This window comes from Schistocerca americana, chromosome 1 (assembly GCF_021461395.2).
Source record: "Schistocerca americana isolate TAMUIC-IGC-003095 chromosome 1, iqSchAmer2.1, whole genome shotgun sequence".
NCBI classification, from domain to species: domain Eukaryota; kingdom Metazoa; phylum Arthropoda; class Insecta; order Orthoptera; family Acrididae; genus Schistocerca; species Schistocerca americana.
This window is the reverse complement of record NC_060119.1, coordinates 333037368-333061488: the sequence shown is the minus strand read 5'-3', so window position 1 is coordinate 333061488 and position 24121 is coordinate 333037368. Positions and strand designations below refer to the sequence as shown.

At 37.5% G+C, this 24121-nt stretch overlaps 1 protein-coding gene and 1 pseudogene across 1 annotated transcript in view; both read left to right on the top strand.

Moving 5' to 3' along the window:
* LOC124547582 (esterase FE4-like) overlaps positions 1-24121 on the top strand; it is a 108793-nt gene that overhangs the window by 30117 nt on the left and 54555 nt on the right. The window contains exons 3-6 of the mRNA XM_047125119.1: positions 2255-2386; positions 18558-18708; positions 23526-23711; positions 23886-24088. Coding sequence (XP_046981075.1) covers positions 2255-2386; positions 18558-18708; positions 23526-23711; positions 23886-24088 — 672 coding nt within the window. The remainder of the gene's footprint in view (positions 1-2254; positions 2387-18557; positions 18709-23525; positions 23712-23885; positions 24089-24121) is intronic.
* LOC124557127 lies at positions 15512-15629 on the top strand (annotated as a pseudogene).

Genomic DNA, 24121 nt, shown 5'->3' with positions numbered 1-24121 from the left:
AGTTTGGAACAGATTTATTGATGACATCTTCATGATCTGGACTCACAGTGAAGAAGAACTCCAGAATTTCCTCTCCAACCTCAACTCCTTTGGTTCCATCAGGTTCACCTGGTCCTACTCCAAATCCCATGCCACTTTCCTTGACGTTGACCTCCACCTGTCCAATGGCCAGCTTCACACGTCCGTCCACATCAAACACACCAACAAGCAACAGTACCTCCATTATGACAGCTGCCACCCATTCCACATCAAATGGTCCCTTCCCTACAGCCTACATCTTCGTGGCAAACAAATCTGCTCCAGTCCAGAATCCCTGAACCATTACACCAACAACCTGAAAACAGCTTTTGCATCCCGCAACTACCCTCCCGACCTGGTACAGAAGAAAATAACCAGAGCCACTTCCTCATCTCCTCAAACCCAGAACCTCCCACAGAAGAACCCCAAAAGTGCCCCACTTGTGACAGGATACTTTCTGGGACTGGATCAGACTCTGAATGTGGTTCTCCAGCAGGGATACGACTTCCTCAAATCCTGCCCTGAAATGAGATCCATCCTTCATGAAATCCTCCCCACTCCACCAAGAGTGTCTTTCCGCCGTCCACCTAACCTTCGTAACCTCTTAGTTCATCCCTATGAAATCCCCAAACCACCTTCCCTAGTGCACACGATCAAAGGCAGAGCCACGTGTGAAAGCACCCACGTGGTTTACCAACTGACCTGCCTACACTGTGAAGCTTTCTATGTGGGAATGACCAGCAACAAACTGTCCATTCACATGAATGGACACAGGCAGGCAGTGTTTGTTGGTAATAAGGATCACCCAGTGGCTAAACATGCCTTGGTGCATGGCCAGCACATCTTGGCACAGTGTTACACCGTCCGGGTTTTCTGGATACTTCCCACTAGCACCAACCTGTCAGAACTCCGGAGATGGGAACTTGCCCTTCAGTATATCCTCTCTTCTCGTTATCTGCCAGGTCTCAATCTCCGCTAATTTCAATTTGCCACCACTCATACCTCACCTGTCTTTCAACAACATCTTTGCCTCTGTACTCCCGCCTCGACTGACATCTCTGCCCAAACTCTTTGCCTTTACAAATGTCTGCTTGTGTCTGTGTATGTGCAGATGGATATGTGTGTGTGTGTGCAAGTGTATACCTGTCCTTTTTTGCCTCTATGTTAAGTCTTTCCACTCCCGGGATTGGAATGACTCCTTATGCTCTCCCTTAAAAGCCACATCCTTTCGTCTTTACCTCTGCTTCCCTCTTTCCTGATGAAGCAACCGTTTGTTGCGATAGCTTGAATTTTGTGTGTATGTTTGTGTTTGTTTGTGTGTCTATCGACCTGCCAGCACTTTCGTTTGGTAAGTCACATCATCTTTGTTTTTAGATATATTTTTCCCAAGTGGAATGTTTCCCTCCATCATTAATTTGAAATAATAAGTATTCGAGACAAAAAACAAATGTTTTTAGATTAAAAGAAAATTTGTTGTCAATTATTGTCTAAGAAATTATTTTTAAGCCGTTAATTTTTCAATGTTTTTGATGATGAAATGTTTACAGTGTCACTTGTTTCAAGAATTGAGAAAGAAATTAATCAGCCATCAATGGTGTCACATTTAGGATGAATTTTTATTCTGCAAAAACTAAGGTTCAAACAATTGCTCATAGATAATCAGCTTTGTCTCAGAAGCCACTAGTACATATAATTTACTGGTATTGCAAAATTATAGGAAAAAAGATTCTTACTAAGTTGTTCCATAGAGCCATTAGAATTTATAGTTAATAGTCATTCGTTAACCTATGATGAGTGACTATAATGTGTTTCTCTGAACCAGAGGTTTTGAAATATTGGTAATATCCTATTTCACTCTCCAACTAAGCATATACTTCTTTTCAAACTTCCTGATAAACTGAAAGTGTGTGCTGGATTTGATGTGAACCCTGAACTCTGCCGTTTATAGACAATGCTCTTACTGACTGAGTTATCCTGACAAGATCATGGTTGAACTGCCTGTTTGTGACAATATATCAGACTTCATTTTCCTTTTTTTCAGTTTATATAATAAATAAAAATAAATATCATTGGTACTGACCTGAAATGAAATATTTTAGTAATGTTTTCATTGTATTTATTGCTTACAAACAATGTCCGTTTTAATATTGATTCTTGACCTAAATATATCTAATGGTTTAGGAGACTTAACATGTATCAATTGCACTGTTGAATACATTTTGTGTAATATTTCCAGCCCCCTGTGGCCAAGCAACCATGGGATGGTGTAAGAGATGCTTTGGCAGCTGGCTCAATGTGTGTCCAATTGGATACTGGAGCTGATAGAGGACAGGAAGACTGCCTGTTTCTGAATGTATATACACCTGAGGTAAGAGTGTTAGGTCAGCTTCGGCAAAGTCTAATTATTTATCTTAAGGATTTTTGACAGTAAAGTCTACTGAATAAATTTAGATGAGGGTAACTGAATTGTTTATTTTGCCATGTGAACATATTTGAAGAACTACAGTTTACATTGATCTCTAACAACCAAATAAACAACATTTCAAGCTACTGGTTGCAGTTCTTTTGAGAGCTGTCACTCCAATAATAACACTTGAGTCCTAACAAAATTTACACTGGTGATGTGTAGCTACTTACAGTATGAAAGAGACACTACTGTAAGCACTTTGCCAATAACTGTGAGTAATATTCTGAAGAATATTTCTAAATAATTGAAGTGAATCATTAATGGTCACAACAAATTACATTTTTATTGCTGTCTTCTCCTTAACATGTTTTCTGATCACTACTTGGTTACAAAGAAACTGGGAATGAGACTCCATGTCTATGAAAATTATCATGGGTTCACCAACCATTTGTGGCAGATCATAATTTGCTTTTAGTTATCAATAATGTTATGATGTTGCAAATTCTGTAATTGGGGACACTAATCACAAATGAGGAAAGACTATTGCTTACCTGCTACTTATTGATTACTGACACATAGGCAATGTAATGGAAAATTATTTTGGTCATTTGTATGAGTTTTTGTGTGTATTCAGGTATGGAAAAATAATGTGTGTTTGCTTGAACTATAGATATGAAATTGCTTATTCTGAGGTCTGATGTGTATCTGTGTGCTACCCATCTACCAGTTGCAGAAGAAATTCTGTCTTTCCTCATTACTGGGTGAAACTTGATACTGACAGTAGTGAGATTTTTGGGGAAAATTTAAGTGTATACCAGGATGATAGACAAATGGAAAAAGGAGGAGGCGTATTAGTCGCAGTAGACAAGAAACTCAAATCCACTGAGATGGAAACTGAAGTTGCATGTGATACTGTTTGGGCAAGACTCAGTATCAGAGGTTAACATAAAATGATAATTGGATCATCCTATCACCCCCCCCCCCCCCTAAACTTAAGAGGTAACCTCAGTTCACTTGTATGTTAGATCCCTAATCGTACTGTAATCATCAGTGGAGACCTTAATCACCCAACCATCAATTAGGAAAACAATAGTTTTGTTACTGATGGATGTGATAAGACATCCTGGAAAACTTTACTAAATGCCTTCTCTGGAAACTACCTATAACAGATTCTTAGGAACTCCACTCATGATGGAAATATATTTGATCTTATAGCAACACCTCTTTGAGATGTCCACATCAAAACTGATATCAGTGACCATGGCACAGTTGTAGCAACAGTTATTACCAAAATACAAATGACAACTAAAACAAGCAGACAGATATATGTGTTCAGTACACCAGATAAAAAATCTGCAGTGTCATATGTCAGTGAGGAAATAGAAACTCTCAGCATAGGGCAGGAGCATCCAGAGAAATTCCTGCTCAAGTTTAAAAGGATAGTTGGAATGATATGTATCCAGTAGATTAGATTAGATTTAATTTCATTCCAATTGATCTGTAGTGAGGAGGTCCTCCAGGATGTAGAACATGTCAGAAAAACAATAATACATAACAAATTTATACAAGTAAAACAAATAAGCTAATGTACCTTCCATAGGTCCCAAGTGGAATGATCATCATTTATTTATTTATTAATGGTCACTATATGAAAGGATCATTTTACAACATTCATTTACTAAGATCACATTAATGACTGAATTTAAAATTTAAAAAAAAATATTTATAAGGTTATAAACATATAATAGAACTAATACAATACTTATTTACAATGAACACATTAGTGCACTGATGACAATAATCTCACACAACCAACCCACAGAACTATATCAAATATTTGGGAAACTGAACAAATACCTGCTGAGTGGAAATGTGCATTAATTCACCCTCTCCACAAAAAAGGTGCAAAAACCGATCCAAATAATTACAGGGGAATTTCACTGCTCTCTGTAATATACAAAATTCTTTCAAAGGCCCTGTTAAACAGTTTAGAAGAACAAGCAGACCAGTTAATAGGAGAGTATCAGGCAGGGTTCCGCAAAGGTTGATCGTGCATCGAACAGATATGGAACTTAAAAGCAATTCTGCAAATGAGAAGACGTAGAAATACTGTGGTGACTTTTGTTAATTTTAAAAAGGCTTACAATTCAATAGATAGACAAACATTATTTTACACTTAAGAGGAGTTCAGGATTGACAGGAAACAAACAGATACAACTTCCAAAATTAAATTCATGGGAGCAACATCAGAAGCATTTCATACCAATACTGGTGTTTGCCAAGGAAATGGAATTTCCCCCCTACTGTTTAACATGGCTCTGGAAAAAATTGTGAGGACATCAGAAAAGGAAATAAAAGGAATTCAGCTTGGCATTAAAAAAGAGCAGAGAATTGGGCTGAAGTATCTGGCTTTTGCGGATGATCTTGCCATTCTAACAAACAATAGAGAGGAAGCCAAACTAGCAATGGAAAAACTACACAAAATCTCACAGTAAACTGTTCTACAAATCTCCTACAAGAAAACACAGTACATGGAAAACAAACCTGTAGATAATCTCCCCGTTACTACTCAATATGGGAAAGTGGCACAAGTTGCCCACTTCAGATATCTGGGAGAGATAATCCAACCATCAGGACTGAACTCAATAGCTAATAAAGATAGAATCTCCAGATTACAAAAAGAATATAAGCTCACTTGGAATCATTATAATAAGAAATACATTTCTGTAAATGTGAAATTAAGGCATTACAACACAGTAGTCCTGCCAAAAGCACTTTATGCTGCAGAAACTACAGTGATTCATGGTCATATGAAGATCAGAGAGATTGAAAACCAGGAAAGAAAAATTCTGAGGAAAATATATGGACCAGTGTTTTGGGAAGGAATTTGGATGAAGAGGCCAACTAGAGAGATTTACAAAGATATAGAAACAATAACAGACACCATTAGAAAGAGAAGGATGAAATTTTATGGACATATCAGCAGGATGAATAAAATCATGCTCACAAGACAAATCTTTGAGATAGTAAACAAGAGCAAAAATAAGACAAAGTGGATCACTGAAGAAGAAGAAGACATTAAAGAACTGGGGAACACACAAGACAACATAAACAATAGAGAACAGTTTCGAAACATCATACAGAAACACACACTTAAACAAGAACATATGGAGAACAGAACAGGAAAAAGATGGTCGGAAGAGAGAACACAGTGAATGTATGAAGAGAATTTGGGAAGAATGAAGAAAGAAGAAGAAATCATGACAAGCTTTTTATGGCTGCTGACAAGTTATTGAAAATGTGTGTTCCTGAATAATGCACACCTTTTTGTGCAAGAGTAAGTGACTTTAAATTCTCATGAAGATTATTCGTATTTCTATTGATTCCATGAACTGAGCTGTTGGTTTGAAAAAAGTGGTATATTTTTAATGACAAATTGCATTGAAGAATAAATATATTGAGAAGCAGTAGTTAGTATCCCTAGTTCCCTAAACAGGCCTCTGCTGGATGTTCTTGAGTTCACACCACATATAACTCTTATTGCCCTTTTTTTGCCCAGAAAACTTTAGCTTGGGTTGATGAATTACACCAAAAAATAATCCCATATAACGTTATGGAGTAAAAGTATGGTAAGAATAGTATGGTAGCTTTTTCATTTTTTTATCCCCTATGTCTGACAGAATTGGCTTACAAATAGAGATTTGTTTAGATGCTTCAGCAGTTTCGTGGTGTGCTCCTCCCACTTGAATTTATTAACAAACTATAATCCCAAGAATTTAACACTGTCCACTTCTTCTATCTGCTTGTCATCCTATGTTAGGTATATACTCATGGGACACTCCTTGCAAGTTCTGAACTGCATGTAGTGTGTTTTTTCAAAGTTTAGTGACAAAGAATTGGCTAGGAGCAAGTGATTAATGTCCACAAATATTTTATTAGTTGATTTTTCTAAGATAACACTTGATTTGCTATTTATTGCAATGCTTGTATCATCAGCAACAGAACAGTTTGTAACAGGAAGAAACCCCTATGGTATACAGTCATTGTAAATAAACTTCTAATGAAACAGCAATTACTGTGTAATAGATGTAAAACAAAGTGTAGGGCTTTAGATAGAGAGACGCTGAATGAAACGTGTTTGGCTGTCAAGAGAGAAATACATGATGTCTTCAATGACTACTGTAGCAGAATATTGTCAAGTGGTCTTTCACAGAACACAAAGAAATTCTACTTGTATGTAAAGGCAGAAAGTGGCACCAAAGTTTGTATCCAGACTCTAATGAATGAAACAGGAACTGTAATTGAGGGTAGCAAAGTAAAAGCTGAAAGGCTTAATTCTGTTTTTAAATGTTCCTTTACAAAGGAAAACACAGGAGTATCATCCCAATATAATTCTCATACTATTGGAAAGATAAGTAATATATGTGTTAGTGTCAGTGGTGTTGAGAAACACCTGAAATCGTTAAAATTGAACAAAGCTCTAGGCCCCGATGCAATCCTTGTCAGAATCTATACTGAATTAGCCCCTTTTCTAACTATAATCTATCATTAGGGACAGGAAAAAATTGGTTTTACTTTATGGCCTAAATTTGTGTTATTTTTTGCACTTTTCAGTGTTATTAGTTGGTGTTATTTTCTGGCAAGCTTTTTATATTATCAGTTATCTATTTTTGTCATACTTAACCTTTTTCAATGCTATGTTGAAAATGGAACTATTCCTAAGATAGAATGGGCCAAACATGAGACAAGTGTAGAGAAAAATTATTTTAACAAAAAATTTTGACACAAGTAATTATTTAAAAACAAACACCAAAGGTAAAAATGAAAACGACGTTATGATGCAGATATTTTATCGATGACATGTTTCCTGCTTTTTCATGTTGTTCTTGTGCTGTGGAGACCACAGAAGCCGGTCTCCGCAGCTCAAGAATGATCTGAAGACTTGCAAGGAGTGTGAAACATGTCATCAATAAAGTATTTGCAACAGAGACTATTATTTAAATTTTTAACATTTGTATACTGTTGCCGTGCCTCGCCACAATGGTGTGGAGCGATACATGTATTTTAAATACTGGGAAAAAATTATTTATCAATGATGTATCCAGCAGATTAAAAAATATACAGAACTTCCCTTTTTCAAGTCCACAATCAATTTTTGACACTCGATAATTTTTCTCATTGACTTAAATATTTATGTTAAATGGTTGGCATTTCTTATGGAATAGCAGTAGTGAAACTTTTTTATTTTAATGTAAAGAAAAATCTCTGCCTTTGTAATGCTATTCTTAATAAATAAAATGTCTTGGCTGCATCCCCAGGAGATTTTACTATATGAATACCACCAAGAAAGTTTGCAGGTTAGATTTTAAGTATTCCTAAGTAACAAAATACTTATAAACATTTACAAAAGTTGTTTAACTTGGGTTAAAAATAAGACAAAATTTGATTTTCTTAATTTTTTTTTAATGTTCACTCTGATGTTGCTTGGAACCGGTTTATAGTATGTTTCAGTACACTTTTTGAGTTTTAAATTCCATTTTCCATCAGTAACACAGTCTTTTAATAGAAAAATGCTTTCTTTTAATGTAGTATCTTTTTTTTAACACACAGACACAAGCAGACACACAAGCAGACATGTCTGCTTGTGTCTGTATATGTGTGGATGGATATGTGTGTGTGTGCGAGTGTATACCCGTCCTTTTTTCCCCCTAAGGTAAGTCTTCCCGCTCCCGGGATTGGAATGACTCCTTACCCTCTCCCTTAAAACCCACATCCTTTCGTCTTTCCCTCTCCTTCCCTCTTTCCTGATGAGGCAACAGTTTGTTGCGAAAGCTTGAATTTTGTGTGTATGTTTGTGTGTCTGTCGACCTGCCAGCACTTTCATTTGGTAAGTCACATCATCTTTGTTTTTAGATATATATTTCCTACGTGGAATGTTTCCCTCTATTATAACTAACCAAATGAAAGTGCTGGCAGGTCGACAGACACACAAACAAACACAAACATACACACAAAATTCAAGCTTTCGCAACAAACTATTGCCTCATCAGGAAAGAAGGAAGGAGAGGGAAAGACGAAAGGATGTGGGTTTTAAGGGAGAGGGTAAGGAGTCATTCCAATCCCGGGAGCGGAAAGACTTACCTTAGGGGGAAAAAAGGACGGATATACACTCGCACACACACACACATATCCATCCACCTATGTGTGTGTGTGCGAGTGTATACCCGTCCTTTTTTCCCCCTAAGGTAAGTCTTTCCGCTCCCGGGATTGGAATGACTCCTTACCCTCTCCCTTAAAACCCACATCCTTTCATCTTTTCCTCTCCTTCCTTCTTTCCTGATGATGCAACAGTTTGTTGTGAAAGCTTGAATTTTGTGTGTATGTTTGTGTTTGTTTGTGTGTCTGTTGACCTGCCAGCACTTTCATTTGGTAAGTCACATCATCTTTGTTTTTAGATATATATTTCCTACGTGGAATGTTTCCCTCTATTATAACTAACCAAATGAAAGTGCTGGCAGGTCGACAGACACACAAACAAACACAAACATACACACAAAATTCAAGCTTTCGCAACAAACTATTGCCTCATCAGGAAAGAAGGAAGGAGAGGGAAAGACGAAAGGATGTGGGTTTTAAGGGAGAGGGTAAGGAGTCATTCCAATCCCGGGAGCGGAAAGACTTACCTTAGGGGGAAAAAAGGACGGATATACACTCGCACACACACACACATATCCATCCACCTATGTGTGTGTGTGCGAGTGTATACCCGTCCTTTTTTCCCCCTAAGGTAAGTCTTTCCGCTCCCGGGATTGGAATGACTCCTTACCCTCTCCCTTAAAACCCACATCCTTTCGTCTTTTCCTCTCCTTCCTTCTTTCCTGATGAGGCAACAGTTTGTTGTGAAAGCTTGAATTTTGTGTGTATGTTTGTGTTTGTTTGTGTGTCTGTTGACCTGCCAGCACTTTCATTTGGTAAGTCACATCACCTTTGCATTATTAATCATATTTAATAAACATTGGTGATGTGTTGTGTTTGTGATAGATTTTTATTGCACCATTGCTTTGAGACAGCACACTGTGGCACATACACTGCAAAAAAGAAAAAAAAAAAAAAAAAAAAAAAAAAAAAAAAATCGAAATTCATAGTGGTCGTTCGTACGCGCTCTCAAACATCAATAGTCAAAAGGCCACTAGTTATGTCACGACTGCAAAAAGTAGTGCTACAGTTGAACATAGAACATTTCAACATGAAATGTCATTAGATATACGACACTTCTTATGACGACACAAAGAAATTTTGTTGAAAAGCTCCAATTTTGCATTACTTCCTCAAAAACCGTCAAATTTGCATTACCTCCTTAAAAACAACTGAATTCACGTTATTTCCTTATAAACCACTAAATTCATGTTATTCATCGCGTTATCATTTAAACGAATTTTTCCTGTCTATAGTGATGTCATACATCCCGTCCGCACTACCTGTTCTGCTCTATCAGTTTGTTCATCTATCCATCTTCTGTGGTCTATTCTCACACTCCTTTTCACTTCCTTATCTGCTGCTCTTTAATCAGCTTGTGCCTGTGCTTTTTGTTGCCTGGTCCTGCTCTGATTTACTCTTCCCTTGGCCTGCTTTCTGTGGGTGATTTTCCTCCAGATATGTTCGGACATCCAATCTCTCCGCAGGTAATTTTTAAAGCCAAGTTGTCTCTCACTCACTTGCACAAAAGTATTTTTAACTTCTGTCCACATTTCCTCCATGTCCTTACCCTCAGCCATCTCCAGTTCCAGTGCCTGGAATCTATTCCGGAGTTCCAGCTGGAACCCCTCAGCTATCTGTGGATCTTTCAGTTTACCTACATCGAATCTTCTATTCCTTGGCTCAAATATCTTTCTGGAAGCCACAATCTTCATTCAGAAAGTGGCAGTAATACGATGCTGGTTGCTACTTGTGTCTGCTCCTCTTCTATTCCGCACATCTTCCAGGTGCTTCCTGAACTTCCTGGATACTGCGATGTGGTCAATTTGATTTTCTGTAATATGATCTGGGGATACCCATGTTATCTTATGACATCTCCAATGAGGAAACAAGGTCCCTCCTATTACAAGGTCATGGCTCATGCAGAAGTCACTAAATCTTTCCCCATTATCATTCATTTCACCCAAGCCATGGACCCCTATTATCTGTTCCGAACCCTCATTGTTATCTCCCACCTTGGCATTTATGTCTCCCGTAACAATGAGGATATCTTTCTTGCTCACTTTCCTTACAGTCTCTTGTAGCAGGTAATAGAACTCTTCCTTCTCCTCAGTCTCTGATGTCTCTGTGAGGGCATAGCATTGGATAAGCACCACGTTCTGGACGTTCGTCTTAAATCTGGTGGTCATGATCCTAATGGACACAGGTCTCCATTCTAGAAGGCTCTTCTTTGCTGCCTTGGTCAACAACAGGCCAACTCCATCCTGGTGTTCCTCTTCCTCTTCACATCCTGAATATAACAACATAATTCCATCTGATATATACATTTCACCTCACTCAATCCCAGGATATCAAGCTTATAGTTATTCATTTCCCTTGGCACTTGTTTCAGCTAGTTACTCTCCCTCAAGGTTCATATATTTCCAAAGCCAATTTTCATTTCCCTTTTATGCCAAAGATTGTTACCAGTTTATCCATCCTGTTTTGTATTCTTGTCTCGGTTTCAGTAATCAGGTTATTTAAGAAGGGCGAGTGATTGGCCCACCACTTCCGATTGCCTTGGTGAGCTGCCACCTTATCGCCCAGGCACTGACAATTTGCCAGATGTTCGGCATATGGGCTTAGCTATACATACATGGTTTAACCACCAGCATCAGTTATGTGGGGGAAATGGGAAGGAAAAGAAAAAGAATGGGCTAGGGATGGGAAAAGGGTAGGAGATAGGTTTTTGACAGGTCATCTCCATGTGCCTTCCATATATTTAACCTTCTTTAATGATTCTTGATCCAAGTGTTAGTAATGATCAAATTAACCTCTGTGCAGAATTCTAGCAGGCGCCTCTCTCTTTCCCTCCTTTCCTCCCAGTCAATAATCACCTATTATCTTTCATTCTCTTCCTTTTCCTATTATTGAATTCCAGTCCTCTGTCACATTTAAATTTTTGTTTTCCTTAACTATCTGAGTAGTTTCTTTTTCTCATCATACATTTATTCAATCTCTTCATTTTCTGCCAAGCTAGGTGGCATATAAATTTCTACTGCTGGGGTGGGTGTGGACTCAATGTCTATCTAGGCTTTGATAATGAATTCCCTATGCTGTTTGTCGAGGCTTATCTGTACTCCTATTTTCTTATTCATTACTGAGCCTACTGTTGAATTACCCCTGTTTCATTTTGTATTTATAATCTTGAATTCACCTAACCAGAGGTTCCATTCCTCCTGCTACTGAACTTCAGTAATTTACACAGTATCTAGCTACAACCTACCCATTCCCATTTTTAAATTTTCCATACTACCTACCTGATTAAGAGATCCAACGTTTGACACTCTGACCTGTAGAATGCCAGTTTTGTTTCTCGTGATGACAACATCCTTCTGAGTACATTCAGCCCAGAGATCCAAATGGAGAACTATCTTAGCTCCAGATATTTTACCCAGGAGGATGTTACTATCATTTTACCACACAGTAGAGATGCACGACCTCAGGAAAAATTATGGCTATAGTTTTCCTTTGCTTTCAGCTATTTGCAGTATCAGAAAGAGCAAGGCTATTTTGGTTGATGTTATAAGGCCAGATCAGTCAATCATCAAGACTGTTGCCCCTGGAACTTCTAAAAAGGCTGGCACCTCTCTTGTTTTTCTGGCCTCTCAACAGATACCTCTCCATTGTGGCTATACATCTCCGAGGCACACAAGCCACCCAAAGGTTCAAGGTGGATTAATACATATACAATTACAATTAAATAATTCACATAATCTCATGTAATTCCTTAATTAATTCTCATAATTTATTCCTCTCAATAACATGACTTCTTGTCATAAAATATGATTTAACTGTATAGTTAGTTTTCTAATATCATGGTTTGAAATGAAAGAAAATCTGAATAAAGATCTTTGTTTATAACATAATATCAAGCTTGACTACGCTAACTAAGTATACAACTGACTTTTACAATTGTTGGTGACTTTATACTGCACAAATTAGTTAGGAAAAAATGTGTATCCACATTTCGGAAGTATGCAGAATCTTGTACTGATGTAGCTATTAGAATGTCATATCACACATTTCATTATATCCAGTGTGGTTTGCCATATTGCTCCCTCCTCTGCCATTCACAGTACCTCTTGCATTCATGAGATTCTGCAAGTGTTCAACAGACAAAACAAATTGGTATATGAAAATATACGTGTGTAGAAAAACAACAGGAAGAAATATTATTTCAATAAACTCTATAAGGCAGTTGTGCTTCTGTGTATGTAACTTCTTACATGTGGTGTAGTACAACCAAAATAAAAAGTGTGAATTTTCAATTGCTGTATTACATAATACACTCACATACCTCCTCATTAGTTACATGATCTACCCATATAATCTTCAGAATTATTCTGTAACACTACATTTTAAAATCTTCTGTTCTCTTCTTGTCTAAACTGTTTACTGTACATGTTTCACATCCATACATGGCTACACTTTCTGACACTTGAATCAGTGTTAATAAATTTGCCTTCTTAAGAAACGATCTTCTTGACGTTGCCAGTTGCATTGTATAACCTCTCTACTTTGGCCATCATCAGTTATTTTGCTGCCCAAGTAGGGAAACTCGTCTTCTGTTTTAAGTGTCTTGTTTCCTAATCTAATTTCCTCAGCACCATTTGATTTAATTTGACTACATTCCATTATCCTTGTGCTGCTCTTATTGATATTCATCTTGTAGCCTCCTTTGAAGACAGTATCCATTTTGTTCATCTGCTCTTCAAAGTTCTTTACTGTCTCTGACACAATTACAATTCATTGGCGATCTTAAAGATTTTGTTTTTACCTAATCTTTAATACTTACTCAAAATTTTTCTTTGGTTTCTCGTACTGCTTGTTCAATGTACAGACTGAATAACATCAGGGACGGACTACAACCCTGTCACACTCCCTTCTGAACCATTGCTTCCCTTTCATTCCCCTCAACTCTAATAACTGGTGTCTGGTTTCTATACAAGTTGTAAATAGTCTTTTGCTCCCTGTATTTTATCTCTGCTACCTCCAGAATTTCAAAGGCATTATTCCAGTCAACATTGTCAGAAGCTTTCTGTAAGTCAAAAAATGCTTTAAAATTAGGTTTACCTTTTCTTAACCTATGTTCTAAGATAAGCTTTAGGGCCAGTATTGCATTGAGTGTTCCTACATCTCCAGAAATTTATAAATAGGCGTTAGTAATTTAGTAACCACACCAATCTTTAAACATGGAAACAGAAAAGATTGTAACAACTACAGAGGTATCTCTTTAATCAGTGTTGTGGGTAAAATCTTCTCAGGTATTGCTGAAAGGAAAGTGCGAGTATTAGTTGAGGACCAATTGGATGAAAATCAGTGTGGGTTTACACCTCTTAGAGGTTGTCAGGACCAGATCTTTAGCTTACGGCAAATAATGGAGAAGTCTTATGAGTGGAACAGGGAATTGTATCTATGCTTTATAGATCTAGAAAAGGCATATGACCGGGTTTCTAGGAGGAAGTTATTGTCTGTTCTACAAGATTATGGAATAGGAGGCAAACTTTTGCAAGCAATTAAAGGTCTTTACATGGATAGTCAGGCAGCAGTTAGAGTTGATGGTAAATTGAGTTCATGGTTCAGAGTAGTTTCAGGGGTAAGACAAGGCTGCAACCTGTCTCCACTGTTGTTCATATTATTTATGGATCATATGTTGAAAACATTAGACTGGCTGGGTGAGATTAAGATATGTGAACACAAAATAAGCAGTCTTGCATATGCGGATGACTTAGTTGTGATGGCAGATTCAATTGAAAGTTTGTAAAGTAATATTTCAGAGCTAGATCAGAAATGTAAGGACTATGGTATGAAGATTAGCATCTCCAAAACGAAAGTAATGTCAGTGGGAAAGAAATATAAACGGATTGAGTGCCAAATAGGAGGAACAAAGTTAGAACAGGTGGACGGTTTCAAGTACTTAGGATGCATATTCTCACAGGATGGCAACATAGTGAAAGAACTGGAAGCGAGGTGTGGCAAAGCTAATGCAGTGAGCGCTCAGCTACGATCTACTCTCTTCTGCAAGAAGGAAGTCAGTACCAAGACTAAGTTATCTGTGCACCGTTCGATCTTTCGACCAACTTTGTTGTATGGGAGCGAAAGCTGGGTGGATTCAGGTTACCTTATCAACAAGGTTGAGGTTACGGATATGAAAGTAGCTAGGATGATTGCAGGTACTAGTAGATAGGAACAATGGCAGGAGGGTGTCCACAATGAGGAAATCAAAGAAAAACTGGGAATGAACTCTATAGATGTAGCAGTCAGGGGGAACAGGCTTAGATGGTGGGGTCATGTTACACGCATGGGAGAAGCAAGGTTACCCAAGAGACTCATGGATTCAGCAGTAGAGGGTAGGAGGAGTTGAGGCAGACCGAGGAGAAGGTACCTGGATTCGGTTAAGAATGATTTTGAAGTAATAGGCTTAACATCAGAAGAGGCACCAATGTTAGCACTGAATAGGGGATCATGGAGGAACTGTATAAGGGGGGCTATGCTCCAGACTGAACGCTGAAAGGCATAATCAGTCTTAAATGATGATGATGATGATGATGATGATGATTAGTAATTTTACATAGAAGAGGAAAAGCTTTGACCTTAGAATGGGATATTGAGGCATATTTTTTGATTTTTTATTCCAACTAGAATAATAATTTGAAGTGACAATTACCCTTTATCTTCTGTACTGAAGGCATGATGTAAGAAGTGCCCTCAGTCCCATATTTACCTAATTTGCAGATGTGCAAGACATGGTTTACTGAATCTGAGGCTTTTAGCAGATTGTGGAAGATACCTGCTATCTTATTCCTCTGATCTAATGCTCTGATTAACTTGTCAGTAAAGTGGTTCACTGGCAATGGCCTTGCCACAGTGGATACACCGGTTCCCATCAGATCACCGAAGTTAAGCACTGTTGGGTGTGGACAGCACTTGGATGGGTGACCATCCAGGCCACCATGCACTGTTGCCATTTGTTGGGGTGCATTCAGCCTTGTGATGCCAATTGAGGAGCTACTCGACTGAATAGTAGCAGCTCCGGTCAAAGAAAACCATCATAACGACTGGGAGAGCGGTGTGCTGACCACATGCCCCTCCTATCCGCAACCTCAACCAAGGATGACATGGTGGTCAGATGGTCCTGATGGGCAACTTGTGGCCTGAAGACGGAGACCATTCATTGTCCAAAGTGGTTCACTGCACCCAGAGTTTTTGTTTCCTTAACGGTATCCAAATTGGTTACTTAGAATAATAATATTTCTTCAATAAAATTTTGAATCTCGATTGCAGCTGCTTTCTCCAGCACTTCTGACAGTCCTGGATTAATAGAAATAGAATGGTAGCTTCCCACACCTTCTCTTGACCCTTTCTTGAACAAAAATATAGCTTCTGCATACTTCAACCCATCAGAAAAGCATCCCTATTCAAAAGATTGGTTGATTATTTGAGTTAGTGAAAGTGCTATTTTTTCATATACTGTTTTAAACACTTTAGTGAGTATCCCATCCTACCCAGCAGAGTTCTTGTTTGTAAATGATAGTATAACATTTTGCACATCCTTTATCAAAACTTTCTTTAAAATCTGTAAGATACTTAGCCTCTTGGTAAAATCCAAAGTGATTTAGTGTATGATGATATTCTGCTACATCAACATTATCCTTTGTTATATTTGCAATGAATTTATTTAGCTCTCTAATACAGTGAACTGGGTCTACAATAAGATTATCATCTAGTATAATCCCAGGTATTTCATGGTTTCTAACTTTAACCCTTGACGGGTGCACTGTTGTAAAAAGTACAACAGCAGCAGTTTTTATCCCTGATTGATGCCTTAACCTTGAGCTATTGTGCCATTTCTGCCATGTATTCCATTGTTGATGTTTTCTCGACAATGTTAAAGTGGCTTCAGTTCATTTGGTTAGCTTTCTCAGTTTGTTTTCAGAATTGTAGGCAACCATGTGTTGAATGTTGTAAAAAGTACAATGCGAACCTGCTGGTGTGACAGTTGGAAGCTTTGTCCAGAGGAAAAGTGTACTAAACAGTTAATTATATTTGCTCTTTTTTTTAGTTTTTATAGATGCACATTAAACATTACTTTGGTTACACTGGCATCTGAATGTATTTTGTATTTGTTCATTTCAGTTCTTTGATTTTTTTTCCATTTCAAATGGTGTATCAGACTAACAAATTCATAAACTGCTCGAAGAAGGTGATGATGAAGTCTACCCAGACTTTTCAGACTAGGAGAAAAGTAAAGTAGATTTGAGTGATTAAGACACTGAATAGGACCATGGCAGTGAATCTGAACTTGAAGGTGGGGATGGTAATGATCCAGAAGATACAGCAGACGTATGAGGATTCATTACTGAAAAGACAGTTTCACATTGGTGTAAAAGCAAGTGTGCTAAAACATCAAAAACCAACAGAAAAAAACATTGTGCAAATTCCACCAGATCCAAAGAGAAATGTGATGGGTATGACCGGTGAAGTTTAGTGCTTTTTTGAAAGTAATTGACCTTGATTTTATTGATCAAATCATAAACTATACAAATACCTATATAAATAAACAGTGAGACACGCATCAATTCTCGTGTAAAAGAGGTAATAAAGTGACAAAATAATGGCTGTGTTCAGGATTTTTTTAAGAAGAAGAAAATGCCTTCATGTTAAGGCACTGAAACTCTGGGCAGCAGACAGAACAGGAATACTACTGCTTAGGACTGCAGTGAGTCACAATAATAGGTTTCTGTTTTTTCTAAGTTGTATGCAGTTTGTTGATATGAGAACGAGGAATGCCAGGAGAAAAACTGATAAGTTGGTTGCAATTCGTACAGTATTGGAACTTTTTGCTGCTGACTGTGAATTCCCCATGATAGACAAAATGCTTCACCCCTCCGGAGACCACTGTAGATGGATTCAGTACATACCCAGCCAACAAGCTAAATATGGGAGAAAAGGTCTTCTCTGTGTGATGAAAAAACATTTTATTGCAGTAATCTGAAGGTTTATTGTGGCATGCAACCAAAGGACAATATCGGGTATCTAATGCTCCCGAGGACATAGTGAAAAGATATGTGGTGCCTATAGAAAATTCTAACAGGATCCTTACAACTGACAGTTGGTACAATAACTACCTCCTTTCTGAATATTTGCTGCAGAAGACTATCACTTGCATTAGTACAATGGCACAGACTTGAAATTCTTCTAGAATTTCTCCCAAACAAAACAAAAGAAACTGGAGGAGCGATGTTTGGATTTCAGTAGGATAAGACTTTAGTTCCACATGTTCCTTATAAACACTGTGCTATCACACTTTTGTCTGCTGTGCATGAAATGGCGACAGTGGATGAAGAAACACACAACTCTGAAAACATAATTGAGTACAACATGACAAAAGGTGGAGTTGACATTGTAGCTGAAATGTGTGCCTGATAGTCCATTTTAAGAACTGCAAGGAGATGGCCATTGGCTACTTTTTCATTTTTCTGAACAGTGCCATAATTACTTTGCAAACAAATTGTCTGTGAAAGGTGTTACGAAAGTAAACATATGTCTGAAAAACTGGCTAAATTGTTATTTAAAGAACTAAAAGAGCAAAAGTTTTCATTACAAATGTTGAAGATAGTAAATATGAACTGCTTTCTCCAGTAAATATAATAGTTTGTCTAAGACAAGTTTGTTTTTACTGACAAATGACCATTCTGTAAATTTTACAATGTGCACCTGCTCATGTGACAACAGCAGGTGCTCCTCTCTGAGGATTAACATCTAACTCTGATTGGAAAATTGACTACACTGTCATTGTCTTACTTTGATGACGCCATTTGTTTGCCCGTCTTCACACGTTTTTATAAATATGGCTTCAGAAAGTCTAATATAAATTTTAACACTGATTTTACAGTTACCAGCTGAAACAACTACCCTGAGACCAGTGATGGTATTCATACATGGAGGGGGTTTTGTAAATGGAGCAGGAATAACGTATGGTCCCGACTACTTTGTGGAAGCTGGAGTTGTTATTGTGACTATTAATTATCGCTTGGGTCCATTAGGTATGTGAACCAAAGTCAGGTATTTTGCCTATGTCACACTTAATGATAACTGATTTATGAGTATACCCTTGAGTTCAATATCTGTTAGTATGGTCAGGAAGCACATTTTCTTTATTCATTACTGGGCCCTAAGTTAACATAATGGTAAAAGTGAATTTTTCTGTCAGATCTGTTGGTCAATTATTTAATTTTTAGCATATAGCATCATTGAGAATTTCAGGTAGACATTTTTAGAAGTCTTTTTGTCATCTTTCAGCTTTAGTTTGTCCAATATTTAACCATAAAATGGCTTCAACATCAGGAAGACATGAACTGTCAAATAACTTTTGTGGACTAATGCTTACAAACAAAGAGAGAGAGAAAGAGAGAGAGAGAGAGAGAGAGAGAGAAGTAAAAACAGAAAGACAATATGTCTGACAAGCACGTATTGTGTTCACAAATTGATAGTTCAATAGAAAGTTTATCATCACATAGTGTGTAATTATGGTTGTCTCTCCATTACTATTACTCCCAGAGTCATGTCCACAAAAATTTATTCTTACAATAATATGAATGTACTGTAAACCACTGTGGGTGCCTGACAGAGGGTAGTTAGCATTCTACCACACATAATGCTTTCTTTCTGTTCCAACTGCGTATGGAATGTAGGAAGAATGGCTGCATCATGACCATTGGCAGTATTCTAAGACAAGACACATTATTGGTTTATAGGCAGTTCCCTTTGTAGACTGACTGCATTTCCCTGGTCTCCCGCAATGAAATTGGAGTCTGACACCCTGAGAAATGGAGATGGTGTATTTGTCATGATAAATAAAAAACTCAAAGACCCTGAGATAGAAATTGAAGAAGCATGTGAGATTGTTTGGGAAACACTCAGTATCAGGAATGAGTATAACATTATATTTGGATGCTTCTACTCACCAGCAGATTCATCTTGTGAAGTAACCAGCAACTTTAGAGGAAACCTCTTCACTAGCACAGGATGATTATAATTAAAGTTAAACTTTCAAACCACTGTAGAAATAACAGCACTGGTCAGAATGATGTTAAATTGCAACAGAATGTTATCAGAGAAGGGGAAAAATGTATGACAGCAGAAAAAAAATAGTTAAAAAATATAGCAATAGATGGCACTGTAAGCATCATAATTTAATAGTGGTCAATCCAGGGCTGGATCTAGGAGTTTTACAAAGGGGGTCAAGCTTAAATTTGCTGCCCCTTCTTTCACCCCCACTCATAAAAATCAAAAATTTTTTAAAGTAATTTGGGTAATATATTTTGAAATAAAGGTCAGTATCTGACAACATTAACTTATTTTATTAAATGAATTAAGGTCAAAGAAAACAAACATAAACAATTTTAAAATATACAAAAACATACCACAAATCTCATACAATAATCAATTTAAAACTTCACTTTCTGAGCTTTTTTGGCTGCAAAAACGTTTATGATACCATCATAGTTCATGGAAGCCGCTCATTTGTGCTCTATGGAGATTATACAGAGATTTGTTAATCTTTGTTGAGCAGTCATGCTCCTCAAATGATTTTTAATTAGTTTCAGCTTGCTGAAACTTCTTTCTCCAGAGGAAACAGAAACTGGTATGGTAAGGAATATTCTTAAGGCTATAGAAATGTTGGGATACCCCTCTACCAATTTATTTTTATAAATCAAACTTAATGTGGATTATGCAGTGGCATTTTGCAAGTCTCTCTCTATTACCAGGGCACAGTGTTTGAAATTTTCAATTTCAAAAATAAATTCTTCCTTGTTTAGATCTTCTGCATAGGTATCAAACAGTTCTGCTGCTTTGGCCTTTAAGTCCTCCACTTCAATTTTTTTGAATTTGGACACCACACAGAAAGCTAAATTTTGCACTAGTGTTCTCCAGTGCAGTAAACTGGGTACTCAGCTCAATTATCACTCTGTCAATTATTTCTTAGAGGGAATCCCGAACAAATCTTCCTGTGAATGGTTGGATACTTCATCCTCACAAAATTCATCGGTCATTTTTTTTCTGATAACACCATTGATACCTCATTAGCTTCTGCTAGCACTTTGGCCCCAGAGGTAGCTTCAGACGTACAAGAGTCTCTGGAAGTTTTCTGGAAGTTCAAAAAGCCTTGAATGTTTCTAACAGCTTTAACAATTGTAAGGTCTTCTCTTTGCAGAAACTGATAAACATGATCTATTTTTTTCAATATTGCATACCAGAAACAAGTTAAGGCAATGAATTTGAGTTTTCTGACATTTTTATTAAAATAGGTCTTGCCTCTGTTTTGTTTCTGGTGTTGAGAATTTACAAGGTTCAATTTCTTCCAAAGCCTTTAAAACTTTATGAAAATGCTTATAAACTGCTTCAACTGCTTCTACTCTTGCAGACCACCTAGTCCTGCTCTGGGGTTTTACTGTTGTGGGTACATGTGGATCACCAAAATCACCAGAAGTTTTCTTGTAGTGCTGCAAATACAATTAAATAATTTAATTTAACTTACTTGATGCACATTGTTATTAAAATATTTATATTTAAGCAAGAAATTCCAATAAGTTAATAATGGGATTAATATTTTGAGTGGACCTTTAGAACAGATAGCTTAATATACTGTTTGTGTCAGTATTCTGATTATTGCTGCCAACTGCATGATGTCTGGTGCAATAAGACTGCAGCGCAACAACAGTGGTTTCTCAAATAACTGTCGCACTTCATAGGTGCAGCCAGAATTTGATTATGGGATGGTTTTTCAACAAATTGGCATTGTAATAATGTAGACTTGTAATAGGCTTTGTAATAATGTAGACTTGTAATAGAACTCAAAAAAGCACTAGTAGATGTATTGCATCTTAATCTGAACATTTCATTCCAAAGAACTGTTTGCTAGATAGCCACAATAATGTGAATGCAACATTAAGGAGCTTCCCAAGAATTTCTTCCTGAGGGAAAAAACAATCCCTCCCAAAATTTGCTGCCCCCCCAAATTTTGCCACCCAGGGCAGCTGCCCCCTTTGCACCCCCTATATCCAGCCCTGGGCCAACCACAAATGGCAAATGAATCATATGACAATGCCTAAGGTGTACATCTGATGTTAAACAAACTGTACTACTCCGTGTGCATAGGTGTACAGTTGTGATACTGTCAGTTACATAAGCCCATCCACCATGGCAATATCATATCACATCAGATGGGAAATATTGGTTTTTAGTTGTCCTGAGGCTAAAAACCACATAAAAAGCATCTCTTCCATCAGTTTTTCATTGTCCTGAGGCAAAAAACATCTATCAAGTCAGATTTTGACTTTCCTAAGGCCAAAAACCACACAAAAAACATCAATCAAAAACAAATTTGATTATTAATTTCCGTGTGACTGGCGCAAAACATGTTAAATATGCTATCCACCATTTTCTGCAACAAGTTGAAATCGAGAAACAGCATGTTCCGCAACTGATCGAAGAGTTTTCGGGATCACATTCAGAATGTGTTGCGCAATGTGTGCCTTTAATGCAGCTAATTTTGCAATCGGAACACTGAACACAAAATCTTCCAGATAGCCCCACAGCCAGAAGTCACACTGATTAAGATCAGGTGATTGGGATGGCCAGGCTGTAGGGAAATGATGGCTGATAATTCTAGCATTTCTGAAATGGCATGTCAGCAGCTGCTTAACTGGATTTGCAATGTGCAGAGGTGCACCATCTTGCATAAAACTGATCTCATCCACACGTCCACGCTGTTGGAGAGCCGAAATCATGTGGTTGTGCAAAAGATACTCATAGTGCTTACCAATGATGGTATGGGTAACAGGACTGGAAGCATCTGTCTCGTCAAAAAAATGTATCCCTATGATAAATGATGCCATAAACCCTCACCATACAGTGACCTTTTCAGAATGAAGTGGTACTGGTTGATTTGTGAGTGAATTTTCCATTGCCCATGTTTGACAATTCTGTATATTGATGTATCCTGTCACATGGATGTGGGCTTCATTTGTCCACAAAATCTTCCATGGCCAATCATTGTCCACTTCCATACAAGCAAGAAATTCTAAAGCAAAGGTCTCTCTTGCTGGCAGTTCTACAGGAAACAGCTCATGTACATGGGTAATTTTGAATGGATAGGAAAGAAGGAAGTTTTGTAGGATTTTATGGACCATGACCAAGGATGTTTAGGTTACTAGTCAAAGACACTACTGATAGACCATGGTTTCATCACAATGACAGACAAACACAAACAACATTTTAAAGTGAGCCCATGAAGTAAGAAACAAGTAATTTCTTAAATGTAAATTCAGATTATAAATTAAATTCATGAATGGAAATTCATAAAAATTGCTTCATCTGTCTAATTACAAACTGCTGTAGGATTTAGATAACTTGATAGAAACAAACACAGAAAAGTAATGTATCTCTAATTCTTAACATGTGGGACAAAACAAGTGAGGATATAACATTAGGTACAGGAAAGAATCAGTAGGAGAAGGAAAAAGCTACTAAGGTCACCTGATGGAAAAACAAACAACATACAATGAAGTTTTCCATTCTTTGTGGAAACTGTATACCAATCAGCAAATACTTCCCTGAGTGTGTAGATCCGACACATTTGACACCATGACATAACAGACAATTGTTACTATGCCTTCTTGCTAATGAGTGTTGCTTAAAAACTCATATTTCTGAGTGTGAATACAAAACATTATTCTACATAGAATGTAGTATGCCAGGACTGTGGAACTATTACCTGATCTTTGAACTAGGTAGGACTTATACGTGAAGTGTTCATATCTTGCTAAAATACTGCCACCTGTTTCTTCATATGTTACAGGTTTCTTGAGTACAGAAGATCTTGTAGTACCAGGCAACATGGGAATGAAGGACCAAGTGCAAGCTTTACGATGGGTACAACAGAACATTGCTGTGTTTGGAGGAGATCCTAATAGTGTCACCATATTTGGACAAAGTGCTGGTGGTGCTTCTGTCCATTACCTTGTGCTCTCTCCCTTGGCAAAAGGTATCAAATAGTGGATAGATGTATTGACATGTCCTTAATACCTGTAGCTCAATTATTCATCCAGAATTATCTACTGTTGGAATGCTTCCTGGTAATATTAATGGTGTGCAGAGATATATGTCAAATATGAGAAAAGTCTATTTACTTGTGAACACATCTGACATTTCTTACCAGGTTTGTTTCACAAGGCAATAGCTGAAAGTGGGGCTGCGCTCAACCCTTGGGCATTTGCTAGAAACACAAGAGACAGAGCATATCGACTAGCCCAAAGTTTTGGTTATTCTGGTTCAAACAACACTACAGAAATAGTGCAATTCTTGTTGACTGTGGACGCTTACCAACTTGTTTCAAATCCATATGCTGCTCTGCCTATGGAGGTAAGTTTCTACTTTCTTTCTCTAGCTTAAGTG